This window comes from Taeniopygia guttata, chromosome 3, assembly GCF_048771995.1.
Source record: "Taeniopygia guttata chromosome 3, bTaeGut7.mat, whole genome shotgun sequence".
Taxonomy (NCBI): Eukaryota; Metazoa; Chordata; class Aves; order Passeriformes; family Estrildidae; genus Taeniopygia; species Taeniopygia guttata.
This window is the reverse complement of record NC_133027.1, coordinates 25,573,999-25,588,555: the sequence shown is the minus strand read 5'-3', so window position 1 is coordinate 25,588,555 and position 14,557 is coordinate 25,573,999. Positions and strand designations below refer to the sequence as shown.

The following is a 14,557-nucleotide window of genomic DNA, read 5'->3' as shown; positions in this document are numbered from 1 at the left end:
TCAATACTGAGCCCTGGGGAGCAGCCCTTGTGACCAGCCACCAGACAGATTTAACCCCATTCACCACCACTCTCTGAGCCTGGCCATCCAGCCAGTTCTTCTCCCCAGCTCCTTCTGAGATTCCCCTGGGGCTCAGGAAGCCCCTCTCTGCATCCCACTGGAGCACTCCACTGCCAGTCATGCCAGCACTAAAGCCACTCATCTCAGTGACACAGTGACAGTATCCCTAAGAGTTCAGTTGGAAAAGCACGATTTTAGAAAGCCTGATCAGCATGGAGATGTGATACCATCATTTCAGATAAATTATATTATTTCAGCAAGGAAAAAATGCTTGGTTATCGGCCAGTCAACCAAAAAATTTAACTATTAACTTATCAATTTAGTATATTTGTGGTGGTTTTTTTTTTTTTTTTTATTCTTATAGTAATATCTGACAAGATAGATTGTGGCATAAACTCTAAATGGAGGCTAAGGGATAATTTTAAAATATACATGTTCAGTGAGTCAAAAAAAAAAAGGAAGAAAAAGTATACTTTCTCACTGGAATTTTAAAAGTAGTCAAGTCTTCAAATATCTGTTGATTTAAACTTTTATATTAGTCAGTTGTATTCCCTTCTGTTATGACTAACCCATAGAAAATAAGTGGTCTCTGTCACAACTTATGTAGGCAACAACAGGACTGCTGCTGAACTCCTTCTGCAGTTGCAGCACAGAGGGGCAGCTTGCCCAGCTGGGACTGAGAAATAAGTGTTGTCACAGCTCCCCATCCTCAGTATCCAGCTGGGTATAAAAATGCAGAGAAGAAACTTGATTCACTATTAGATTTATTTATAAAATAAATATGTATACTCAATAACACCATGCTGTATCTTTATAAGAGCAATATACTTCATCAGTCAATCTGGAAAAATATAAGCTTACTATGAAAATAAGCTTAAAATGATGCAGCTGAGATTGCTGGATGTAGCATGTAGACTGAGTCATGGGTCACCTAAAACAAGATCTCCAGGCATCCAGCAAGTGGGATGTCCATTGGAGGGGAGGGTGCAGAGGCTATTTTGTGCTCTGCTTCTGCCCTGGGAAAGGACAGAGCACAGCCCAGGGTTTGAGGTGAAGGCAGCAGAGACAGGCGGAGCGCAACACTCTCGGGCAGAGCAAGGCCCAGGCAGCAAAATATCTTCCCTTAGATTTCTGTTGTCTACTCTCCCTCCTCTCCACAGATTGGGGCCCTTTCATTTGTCTGATCAAGAAAAATATTCAACCGAAAGCAAAAAAATCGGCCATGCAGTGATACTAATTTTTTAAAGAGTAGTAACTGTCAAGCTGCATCAAAAACATTTTCATTACAAAGATCAACTTTTTCAAAGATGCAGTGCTTATTTAATTAATTCATATTTCATATTTCATTACTATATCTTTGTAGGATTCACCAAAAATACTTATTTTTTCTATCAGTATTTCTGAAAAGCATCCATAAAATGTCTGGATTTCAATATAGAGGTAAATATAAATTTAAAAAGAAAGGTACAGCTGTTATCAAGTCATTATTATGCAGAAAAAATACATGTGGTCTTCTGGCACTCCTCCACACCATATAACCATGAAATCAAAAGCCCATTTGTGGTACCTGAAATCCTCAAGGATAAGCTACTCTCCTTTTCTAAGAAACCTCTTCCAAATGCATGCTGCAGAAATGCTTTTAAGGAAGCATTTTCTAAACAACATCATGTACTCAAATGCTGACTGAGTCATATGTTTATGACTGACTCTGCTAACAGAGTGACAGATATCAGCCAGCAACCAGAATTCAAAACACTTTATTAGCACCCTGACAAGCTACATAAAGTCTTTGATCCAAAACTAAGAACTTGAACTCTTTCTTTGATGACAAATGTCACAGCTGACATACTGAGAAACAATGTAAAACTAAGTTTTGCCAAGGAAACTGTTGGTCTTCCTACAACAACATCAAAAAAAGGTTAAGGCTGTTACAGGAGCACGGGGCTGCCATTCTGTACTGGGCTGTACAGAACTTGCAGCAAATTACACAGGGCCAAAGCAGAAGTTCCAGGCTGACCCATAATCACTAATACTGACCCAGTGCCAGGGTGTTCTCTGGCATGGGTTTGGCCCAGGTCAGTAAGTGCACAATTAGAAATAAGCTACAGGCTGGACTGGGGTGCCTCTCTATGGGCAGCATGGACAGGGCCACCCTCCCTCAGGAAAAGAAGGCATTTTGCATGAAAACAGCATCATATCTGTCCAAAAAGTCAGAAGACTGAATGTTGACAGAGATATGGGCACATTCAGCTCTAATTTTCTCCCGTTATGATGACCCTGGTTGTCTCTGAGATCTCACTGAAACTGGTGGGTCAGATCCCAGTTGCAACCCCATTCCTTCAGTGACAGAACAAGGGAAATTTGCTTGAAACGGAAAGAGGGAACATTTAGATTAGATATTAGGAACAAATTATTTACTATGAGAGTGATGAAGTACTGGAACAGGTTGCCCAGGGAAGTTGTGCATGCCCCAGCCCTGGTCAGGTTGGATGGAGCTCTGAGCAATGTGGTCTAGTTAAAAGTGTCCCTGTCCACAGCACTCGGGTTGGAACAAGTCACAATCAGAGTTCCTAGAAATCTGCTTGGCAATCTGGGCTTTGAATTATGGATGGAGATCAGACAGAAAAGATTGTCTGGTAAGAGGACAAAGTTTGCTGGTAATACAAATTAGGGGACTATAAATACTGGTGCAAAGAGTTACAGAGAGATGGCAAAATACTGAGGTAATAAATGATAAAAGGCAGGTGAAACATAACTGAATTCATCATTGACACATTTCACAGCAAAAAAAATAAACTACATCCCAAATTTGCTTATGCTCATGCACCAATGAACTAATTAGCTGAGAAACCAGCTCTTATTATTCAGGAAATATATTTTGACTTTTTTGTGCATAGTTTGATGCAAACATTGGCTTGCTGCTCAATACAAGTAATAAAAACTGAATAAAGTACTATAAATTGTTAAGAAAAGAATAGAAATGCATTAAAAAGACCTTTTAATAATTTAATAAAAGCAATAAAGGACCTTATCATATCCTCATTAAAATAAAAGTTCTGTATTCAGAGCTATACAAGAGCAATTTATGGTTTTAGTCTTCCAATCTCAAATACAAATATCAGAAAAAGATATCGAAAAGGGCAAGAAGGTACATCAGTGATATGGAATAGCATCCATACTTTTCAAAGAGTGTCCAAGCAATTTTTAATTTTCTACATGAAACAGACATGACTGGTAGTAGTAGGTCTAGATATTATTGCAATACCTAGAAAAAAATGTTATTTAGAAAGAAAAGAAAGAAAAATTATTTGCTATTTCAGTACAAGAACTGAGGTTGCCACAGGTTTAAAACAAAGGACTAAAGTACTATTTTGCACCATGCATAATTTAAAAGTAAAGTCTATTGCTAGAGAATGTTATAAAGGTCAAAATATAACAAAATTCAAAAAGTAACTGGAAAAATCATTAAAGAAGATTTAATCAAAGATTGCTAGGAGAAGAAAATTATTAGGAAGTCCCTAAGATTCCATTAGTTGAAATACAAGGGAAAAAATTCTTATCCACATCTCCTTTTTTCCCTAAGCATCCATTGGTGATCACTGTCACTTGGGCAGGCTCCATGATTTCTCTTCTGACACTTCCTCAGATATTTTGGCTCCAACAAGATGAAATTGTGATCAGAGCTAAAATGAACATCTGATACATAATCTCCTTTTCTTACTTGATCTTACCTTTGCTTTTCACTCATTGAAGCAGCTTTGACATAAAACAGAGTGTACGAAAGAAATAGATGCTAGAATCTTTTTTTTTTTTTTGCATTTAAACAAAATTGTACAACTGGAATATTAAAAGAGTCCAAGAGCCAGCAGCTGACTCTACTGCTGTCATATACCTCAAGATTCAGCATGACTCTGTAGTTTGGGATTTGGCCCATAGATTTACAAGTAGTGTCAGGATTTGTAGCTGCTTAAAACAAGTGTGTATTCAGCACAGAAAAAAAAAAAAAACAATATAGCTCTGTAGAAGCAAGGCAGCTTTGTAAAAAGATATTGAGTGGATTTTTTTTTCAAAGGATTAAGAAAGCAATTTAATAAATTTTTTTTTTACTTGTGCAGATTTTGAAAAAACTGTGCTCTACATACCAGCTGACTCTCAGTTACTATAGGCACCGATTTGTAAAGGTTGGCCTGCAAAAAAGATGAATATATACAGTATTACATGCAATATCATTGGGATTATAATGACAGAAAAAAATCAGGTACAGCACTAGCCTTAACTTAGCAGAAGTTAAGTTATACCACTGACACAGTGGTATGAAATAATATAAAACATTCTCCTTTCCAGTTTATTTCTAGGTATAGTCAAATTCCTGTTAAGATTTTAGGAATTCTTTTTTCCAAGTGCAACAAAATTTCTGTTTTTCATCCTGATCTAATCTTGAAATTTAAATCTTATTTTTCTGAGCCTGCCATTTTCTGTTAATTTGCAGCACCTATGTTATTAACATTATGAATAGTACTGGGTTGAGTACCTTCTCAACTTTTCTCACTTTATAGTAGGAGAACCAAAACAATCCTACTTAAGCATACATGTCAATAATATGGACATTCATTTTTCCAGTTAATCAGGAGAAATTCCTGTCTAGAGAATCATTGTATTATTATTAAAAATCAGCAGTATCATCCCTAAAGCCAACAGAGATGCATTATTATTAAATGGTGAATAGAATCATATCAAACACCATACAGTTTTAAATGTCATTAAATTACAACTGTAGTACTTAGTTGTCATCTGGTATAAACTGAAGTTAGTTTTTATACTTTTTATACACTCATGTTTGTACAATCATTTACATCCTTAAAAGGTTCTGAATATCATGAGAATATAAAAGGTAGCTGAGGCTAAGGCAAATTGATGACATTTTAATTGTTAAATGGCAGGCTATTTCATCATACTTTTATAATCTACTACTCTGTATAACCTACTGAAGTTAGCAATATTACCATGTGTACATATGTATACCTTTACGTGTGGTGGTTATAAATAATACTTTAGCATTAGTCATAAACAAATTTAAGCTCCTCTTTTAATCAAAAATGCCTTCAAAGCAACATTTTGACAAGCATCTCAGTATTAGATATCATAAATACAAAAAGATAACACTATGGAAAACCATTTCTGTGTATCCTTCCTCTAATGGCCAGAGGACAAACCACCACTTGGATTATTAACTGGGGCAGAAATAGCCTTTTTATATCCTACAAAGGAAGCAGAGTGAGAGAGGAGGAAAGAGCTGTGATGCACCTATGCTATTAGAGACACCTGATATATCCCTCAGGAGACTCTGCTGCAGCATACACCAATGTCAGAGTACAAGAGAGCCTGGACCCATCAAGTTCAGGCACCACAGCCCAGCCTGGGGACCCCAGTCTGTCTCCTGACACACAAAAAATTCAACACACCTGTACAATTTATAGGAAAGATTTGCCTTCCAATAAACCTCTGTGTTATTCCCAAATATATTTTTAAATAGTGATTTGTTATATTAATCTAGAAAATTCTGGTGGAAACAGAAAAAAGTGTTTGTAAGCGTGTTTTCCCATGCAATCCCTAGGCTTCCCTAACTGGATGCCTGAATTTATGTTATATGTCCATATTTCAGTTTTGGGAGCTGGAGATTTGCACTGGAGTGTTATTAAATACACTCTGTTCTCAAAGACTACCTCTGAAGTACACTCCTTTATTTCATTAAAAAGCTCTCCTCTGATATTCTTCCTAATTAGTATGAGCCAGCATAATCTGTCAAGCAAAAATCACAGTATGCAATAAAATATGCATACTGCCACATTCAGGAAGCAAAATAGAATTGATCAGTCAAGCATTGTGCTGGCATAAATCTGGGAGACCTCTGTTGCTTTGCCAGTACTGCTTTGATTTGAGATTCAATAGAAATGCTGAATGATGAATAGGAAGCTGAGATTTCTCACCACATGACTAAATGAGTTGCAAGTAAAATGTGGAACCTTCAGTAACTGTGTCTGCTAGAGAGAATTAATATCTTAATCGGGTTTAATGTTTCGATAATTGAACAAATTACTCAATATAGATATTTTAAACATATGTTGGGCTGTGTGTGTATGTGACAAAACAGCTTAAATTCATCTAAATTGTGAGTTTTCAGACAGCTCTGTATCTTGGAAAGAAAAGTTTGGATCAGCCCCAGATTCTGAAGGATAAGCAAGAACTACAGGACTTCTACCAAAGCAAGTCCCCTATAGTGCAGGCTGAGTCCAAAGAAATGCACCCTTCAGCACCTATAACAAACAGTCTGTACGCCAAACAGCTGAACTCTTGCCCCAGGCTTGAATGAAGCAACAACAAAGAAATGAGTGAGGAAGTTAATTTTAACATCATATTTACACAGGTAAAATTATCAACAGACACAGCAGCAAAGAGACTCCAGCCAGGATGGATTTACTACAGTGGGAAGACATCTCAAGTCTCAAATGTCAGCACTGTAATATTTGTGCTTGTCTATGCTAGTCAACATCCAGGATCACAAGTAGATGCTTGTTCAGACTCACCCAGGATTGTTGAGGAGCAGACAAAGTAAGTATTTTTGCATGCAAAATATAGAGGAATTGTAAAAATACTTACATATCTGGTTTCTCGCCCAGCTGCTCTCTGCAGTGTTGTTGACATCTTGTAAAAAACCAAAAGGATATATAATCAATATATTGAGTTACTCTGAACAGTAACTCCAAGAGATTTTCAACATTCTGAGAATTTATTAATTGCTCAAATTCAGGAAAACTTTAATTTTCCAGAAATATTCACACCATACATGAGACTAGGTAATATTTAAACTTTGCTTGTATGTTTATTGTAGAAAATAATACTTAATTTTACTGCTCAAAAACATTGATTCTGCTGTATTGAGGATGGCATTTAATATGACAAAACGTTTATTATTATATAGCCATAGGTATCATTGCCCCATGTAATTGAAGTTACATTTGCTCACAGAATACAAAATATTACCTCTCTATGCTGTCATTTGCAAGAATTTGCTTTAATTTGACTAACCCATAACAAATCTAAGGCATTTACTTATCAGTTCTTTTTTTCTTCCATTTCTATGACCTTCTCTTACCCTCTGTTAAACACTTTTTGAGATCCTCAACACTTTTGGCTTAGTCCCTATGCTGCATCCTGTTAAGCTCACCTTTTGCCCATCTTTGATTTCATGACTGCTAAAAGATGACTGCTAAAAGATCCATTCTCAATTGCCCAAGGAAGTGGTTTTTGGATACTCTAACTCAGCTTGGTAGCAGCATTTTAACCACTCCAGATTCTTCAGGCATTGGAAAACACACTCTCTGCCCATCCTTCTCCTGCTATCACATTTCGGTCTTTCAGCCTCTTAGAGTCCAATTCACCACTGCATGCTGACTGACAGAAGTACTTTCAAAAATGGAAATTAAATTTGAATTGTATATTCAATAGAGCCACTGAGAAATGCTGGACCTGTGCCCTATTCTTGCATGGTGAACAGGACATTCAGCAGGATATTTTGAATGGATTAACTTTTTGGTGTGTTCATCTGCCAGAAATTCCTTTCCTTCCATTTTTAGTTGTATTTCTGCCATTTTCAATTTTGTATAGCTGCAATGAGTAACTTTAATTTACCTGGAGCAAACTGAATACAGGACCTTCTTCCCTTGGTTAGTCATCCTTCTGAACCCAGAAGGCATACCATCATAACTTAATAAAACTAGAAGTTGAGAAATAGAAAATTAACCCTGGCTCTCACTAGCTATTTCTTAGTTATCCAGGAGAAAGAGATATTGCAGACATCCTCCTTCTGGGAGTGGTGAGACTTAAAATGAAATCAGATCTTCAGAACAAGTCCATCTATTAATTTAATACTCCCATTATTTGAAAATAAATAATGAACTTGAAAAAACCCTATGTTCTGAAAGATGCTTCTGGCTACCAAAGCTAGAAACATTGGTTGCTTTTTAGTAAGGACAAACGGATGGGATGAAGTCTGGGAGAAGGCCAGAGACCCTGCCATATGGCAGGCAAGGTATGAGAGATTTTTAGCCTCTGAAGCCTTAATACACTCTCATAATATATCTCCTTCTGACTTCAGAAAAATGTCCTGCAGCAAAGACTGCACTGACTCCAGGGCTACAGTTCTGTTCTTCCGTGCTTTTTTAGCCACCAAACACTTTTGATTCTGCATTTCTCAGCTGTAGCTCTGACTTGCCATTGGTTTTACTGTCGCAGCAGTCCCTACTGCCTACTGATTTTGTCTGCCTTTATGATTAGTTGAAAAGAGCCCTTGCTGTGGACGTGGGCTTATTCACCTACCTTGCCAACATCTGACTCTGTGCTCATCTGCAGAAAACTTGGAGAAGACTCACACCGGCGCTGGAAAATTATTTTCAACAGAGAATGGACATATTAATGACAGGAGACAAAAGGAAAGGAAGAGAATAAGTTCGTTCCACATACTGATGGGTTACCATAGTCAAGGGGTCCTGCAGGACTTGATCAATGACAGCACACAACTCTTCTGTTTGTTCTCTGAGCTGGGCAGGGGAGCACATCTGAAATGGGAGGATGGATCACTCAGTTAAACTTTGCTTTTTGCTTTCAAATATAGATCTGAAAGATAAATAACATCACTACCTCTGAATGAGTGTCCAAAGCCGGGCCTTCAGTCACACTAGCAGGCTCCGTCGGCTCTTCTAATGCCTGCAATTCAAGTGGTATCGGTGTGATACTGAGCTGAAAATTTTGAAAACCGAGCAAACATACACTTTTTCCAGTACTCTTTTTCCAAAGGTGGCCCTTTCTCTTTCACCATGGAAAGATGGAAAAGAAAGAAGTTACAGGCCTAGTGATACTGTTTAGGTTACCAAAACCTGATTCAGAATGTAGATATGGGTTTACAGAGACGAGAGTGTCCAAGCAGGGTGAATCATGTCCACTTTTGGAAGATCAGAAACTACCACTTCTAATTGTCATCTTCTTCAACAATGCCCCCTTCTTCACAGTAAATGTGCCACGGTGTGTGTGCAGTGTGTGCCACAGAGGTTTTGGGGGCTGCCTGCTGTGTGCCAACAGAGAGCTACCACCTGTGAGCAGGTGGACAAGGCAGGGACCCAAACACACAGGAGGCCCCTTCTTCTCCTTCAGAAGATGTTTTCTGTACAAAGTGTCTCCTGTTTAAAGAGGATGGTGATTTCACCTTGCAACATCAGTAGTGTATGCCATGCTTGGGTTTTAGACTGAAATTAGAAATGTATGAAGCAAAATATGTTTCATACTATATTTGTGATCTCACAGTAAGCATGTATGCTCCAAAACAAAACACTAGCTGCTTGTGTTTGGCGATACCGCTCACTTTCCTATACCAGTACTTGGAGCAGGTTTGAGAACAGTGGAAATCGGTTTGCCAATCCCTTCACTTTATAAGGGTCACAAAACACCCTCAAAAGCCAAAATCCACTGCTCAGTTCCCTTTTCATCTTCATCCAGCATCTGTGAAGCACATTCTCCCTGCCATAACCCGTTTTTGCTTTGAAGTGATGTTCAAATAGACACCATGCTGAGACCAAAAATTACTCTGGAAGCCTGCTGATGTGTCTGCTTAAGCTGGACTACAGGGAAGAGAACTGCAGGGTGTGTGGAGTTTTTTTGTTCAACACATATTTTTTTAAGATTTCATTTTGTTTGTTGTTTTTTTCTTTTTTAAGTATAGTAGAAAAAAAGGGCATTCCAGTAAAGCCCTTTTTCATGCATGTGGGATTCTGCATGAATGGACTGGTCCCACTGAGGTGGGTATGAGAGCTGCCAAATGCAGGAGACGTATGGATGAAAATGTCAGAATCTTTAAAAAATAAAAAACAAAATAAGCATACTTATTTCTGAGTTTTACTCTGCTGACTACATTTGTTTTCTTTCCTTGTCCAGCTACTGGCAGCATACATCTGTGTACATCTAAGCAAAAAGTTAATGACAATTTACTTTTAATATTATTATAATACCACCTACAAATGGTCTTGCACAAAAGCACATTTATGGAACACCATGTCTTCTACTAAAATTAAAAGTGGCTGCTTTCCAAACATTTCTTCTTTTCTCTCTATCTCTTGACAAATGTGTTTGCCTTAGAGTAACTGTAGCTCAAAAGGTGAAAAGTAAAAGTGATTTACTTTAATATACAGAAATTAATGTAATCTTATCCCAAGACAGACCATGCAAAGGTAAATAGTCTTTCTCATCTCTGAAGTCTCATCATTGCCACCCAGTTAGAGTTTCAAAAAGACAGACAGTCCTATTGAAGAGGAGGACTCAGCCAAAGAGAGCTCAGCACTGCACTGAATATACGGTGCCCCTGGTTCAATAAGTAATAAAATTAAGCAGAAGAGTAATTTCACTACATATTAGGGTCAGGATTGACAAAACAGCCTGATGTAGAGGGATGATGAGTTTGAATGTGAGTTAGGGAAAAGGAAAACTTTTAATCATTCATGGATTTGGAATGAGGAATTATCTAAGCTTCCAAATACCCCAAGAAACCAGTAAGATAATAAACATAATAGAGGGATTGTTAAGAAAAAACCTACTAGTTTCTATTTCATATTCACTTCACCAGAATAGTGGGTGAACAAAATCAAGGGTGAGAAACAGCTACCCTGAAGATATGGGGAATCTTTCCAGAGGAATTACAGCTACATCCAGAAGTGTCTATTCAGAACCAAGATTGGATAATCTAAGAATCCATTAGTTTCAGAAACTGAGTTCCCACATATCTTTCCATTTTGGAGCCTTCAATGACTAAGGAATTCAGGCGAGCACAGCACCAAGGTCTGTGCTCTCCACAGACACAGCTCTGAGATACAACCATCATGCAGGAGCCACGCTAGAAAAAGCTGCAGTGTTCTCCCTTTCTGTACTTTTGGGAAAAGAAAATTTTAATCTTCAAAACAATTAATCTGATTTCATTCACTCTTTCACCACTTTAATTCTTCTTTTTTCTTTCTTTTTTCTTTTTCCTATTTTTCATTTTTTCTTGTTTGAACAGTTGAGTTTTCTAAAGAAAGAGCAGAAACAGGAAACTATACTTTGTGTAACTATCCCCATCCACTCCACAAAGATAAATGGTTCTGTTCAATCAAAACACATCTCATTTTTTTTCCCAGCATGCATTCTTTCACATTTCCACATAGAAAAATAAAGAGATAAAAATGTACAACTACATTTTCAAAATTACTGGTGTCATCATGTAAAACTGTTATGATTAATTTCTATCTACATACTGCTGATTAACACTATAAACAGTACTCAAGATTCACTTCCTATGCTGATGGTCTAACAATATTAGAAGTGGAACATTCATATTTAGACATTCAGATTTTTGATTACATATGAAATAACAGTGATACAATTTACACTTTATAATTTAAAAGAACATTGTAATTTAGATAATGAAAATGTAAAGCAACTTAAATTAAATAACTAGCTGCTGAACTACTATTTTTTTTTCTTGAAAAGGGCAATTTTTGGGGTGTGATGCATTTGTGCCATTAACATCACTGATGTCTACAACCCTTCCCTCCTAATTCTTCCTTTTTGATTGCTAAAACTGTATCAGAGCTGAAAGAATACTGGTAAATGATCCAAACACAATCTCCAGTATTTCATTAGAAGACTAAAAAGACAACATATAGGAAATACAGAATATAATTTCTTCCACCAAGAGACCACATCAATAGAAAGAAAAAAAAATGTGACCTAGATATGACATAGCTTTCTTCTTACTGTATTCTGAAAACCCTGGACTGAGCATATTTTTCCCATCTCTATCTTTTCCGAAGCCCTCAGCAGTTGCAAAAAAATCCCACCATACAATGGAACTTCACATACCATTATTTCCTTTAACTTCTTTCTTGAAGATTCTAGGGGATTATACTGAATTTTTTACTGAAACTATACCTATTATTTGCTGTCCTATAAAATCATTATTACTGAACACTGCAAGGCCCATGAAAAATGAGTGAGCTCATAGGCTGCTCCTACATTGACACATTTTATTATTATTACAGACAAACTAGGTCTTTTATTTAGTCCTACAACTGCACAAATTATTGCCTTTCTTTTTTACCATGAGGTATTTGTCTCTAGCCTTGAGAAACACTCCAATGTGAACACACAATCTATATGCAAAAAAAAACCCAACATACTCTTTTTACCCTTTTTTTTTCCTCTGCATGCAGAGGAAAATACCTTTTTCATTTTTTTTCTTCCACAAGGAGAATATGCTGCATTGCCTTTAGTCTGTTTTTGCAGGTGATGGGATGCAATTACCAGATCTTTGACGTTTTCCAAGAAGTGTAACAAAATGTGGAAAGACTGTTTTACTTTTTTCTACATTTACTTAGAACTGAAATTATTGTTGTCTGCTCATAAGCAGTTGATAAAAATGCAATCAAAATGAGGCAACACTTGCACCCCTTCCATCCATAGCCAGTCATACCTAGTGTTTTTCAGAAGACTTTGTAAGTGTGGGATAAGCCTCAGCTGTGAAGCAGGTTTGTTTCATGACACATTCCATCATCCTGGGTTATAACACATGTGCCACACTTCATTCTCAATTCAAGCTGAAGGATGTCTGAGAAGAATATTTGCAGCACCAAGTCTGTATGTCCTTGTTTCCTTTCCACCAAAATGATGCTCGGGTAAGGGAAATTCACACCAATCAGGGGGGATGTGTAGCTGAGCAAATACAGCAAACCCATATTCACCTGCATAGAACTTGCTGTAGACCAAAGACACCTGAACTGTTAAGAGACCACTTTTTTGGTTTGTAAATCAAAAGCCTACAACAGTTTTTGGGTTACATATCAAATTCTACATAATCCTGAAGATGAAGTTGTACTTGTTTTAAAAGACGATTTTTCAAGGCCCTTGAAAGGAGTTCATAGGCTGCTCCTACATTAGCACATTTGGTTATTATTACAGACAAACAAGGCCCTTTATCACTCTGCTGCTGCACAAATTATAGCCTTTCTTTCTTAACATGAGGTATTTAAAGTTGTGAATTTTGCTGTACTCCTGGAAATAAACTTTTCATCTATCCATTTTGACTGAAAGACATTGTAGTTGATACTTGATAAATACAACCTCTAAATAACAGACATATTACTTTTTAAACAATACCCCGTTCAGAAGGGAATTTTGAATTAGACTGTGACCACATCCATATAATTGTAGAACCTACACAAGAGTGAGTGTCTGTAGAAGTGTGACTCACTGTCTCAGTGTTAATAAGGCCAGAAGGAATGACTGCTCACCTAGTATGATGTCTTCAAACCACAGGACTATCTGCAATATGAGAAGCCAAAAAATTGTCCTGTCTTGATTTTTCAATTTTTGTGATAAAAAGCCTATTTCAGTCTCCAGCAAATTTTTATAATGGTTAATTAATTCTTTTTGTAAAATTTGTGCCTTATGCCTATATTAAACTTGTTCAGCTTCCTCTTCTGGCCAGTAGATCCTAACATCCACTGGGCTGAAGAGTTCAGTATCACAGTCTGTGGTCCTGACTCAAAGCTCTGGATTTGTGTGTCTGGGATGGCACTGCTGAGTGACCCTCATTATCACCAACTCGTTATCAGCATTTCTGCCATCCCTGCTCAGGCACTGTGGAGCTGTGCCCGTGCTGGTGAGGACATTGTCCTGACATCCTTGCTGCCAACTCGGCTCGCTGCGGAGCAGCCCCCTCTTGCTGCTCCCTGACAGAGCCTGACCATGCTAAGGCTAAGTCCCTTAAAAACAAGTCTTGTTCTTCTGGCTGTGAAGGAAGTTACAGCCTAATCTTCTAAGAGATAACCTGGATGGCACTTTTTCTGAGCAGAGAACAGAAATTATGTGAGAAACATCAGGTTCATATAAACTCAAACAGTTGGGAAGTGTGCCAGTGAGGAGATTTGATGAGATTAAGCCACTTCTGGGTTTCCCAAAGTCTACACAAATATAGCCAATCAGCCTTTTCTCCTCTACTAATGGGAACATAGTCAAACAACTCTGTTTGAGGAAGAGTACTAGAGGATAAGAACAACATGTTCTAGGAAAAACATTAAGGTGATGACAGACTAATGGTTTCATAAGCAGAAGCTGAAAAACTTTTCCAGTTTAAATGAAAGCATCTACACAAACATAAAAGAAACTTGAGAAAGAAAGTTAAACACCAACAGGAATTTAGAGGCAGTCAAATCATTGCGCCTTATACGGCACATGAGGAGCAGTTTTCTGTCGTGGGACCCAATTAATACTGCAGATGAACTGTTACTCAGGTCACCCACGACACAATTCTTACTAATTTTATTTCTCATGACCACTTAAATTAAGTAATATCATTACTCAGACAGTGGGGAAAAGCTGACTTCTGATAACATGCACTTCTAATTTAATCATATAGCAA

The 14,557-nt window shown here is 37.4% G+C and overlaps 1 protein-coding gene across 10 annotated transcripts in view; it reads right to left on the bottom strand.

The window, feature by feature from the left end:
* The window catches only part of MLIP (muscular LMNA interacting protein), a 133,241-nt gene that overhangs the window by 27,438 nt on the left and 91,246 nt on the right, over positions 1-14,557 (bottom strand). For 9 of the 10 annotated variants that reach the window (XM_030267353.4, XM_030267354.4, XM_030267356.4 and 6 more), the window contains 5 exons: positions 8,758-8,823; positions 8,592-8,675; positions 8,437-8,496; positions 6,718-6,762; positions 4,203-4,247 (listed from right to left, as the gene is read on the bottom strand). In XM_030267353.4, the coding sequence (XP_030123213.4) occupies positions 4,203-4,247; positions 6,718-6,762; positions 8,437-8,496; positions 8,592-8,675; positions 8,758-8,823 (300 nt within the window). The remainder of the gene's footprint in view (positions 1-4,202; positions 4,248-6,717; positions 6,763-8,436; positions 8,497-8,591; positions 8,676-8,757; positions 8,824-14,557) is intronic. The other variant, XM_072926449.1, reaches the window with a different exon arrangement.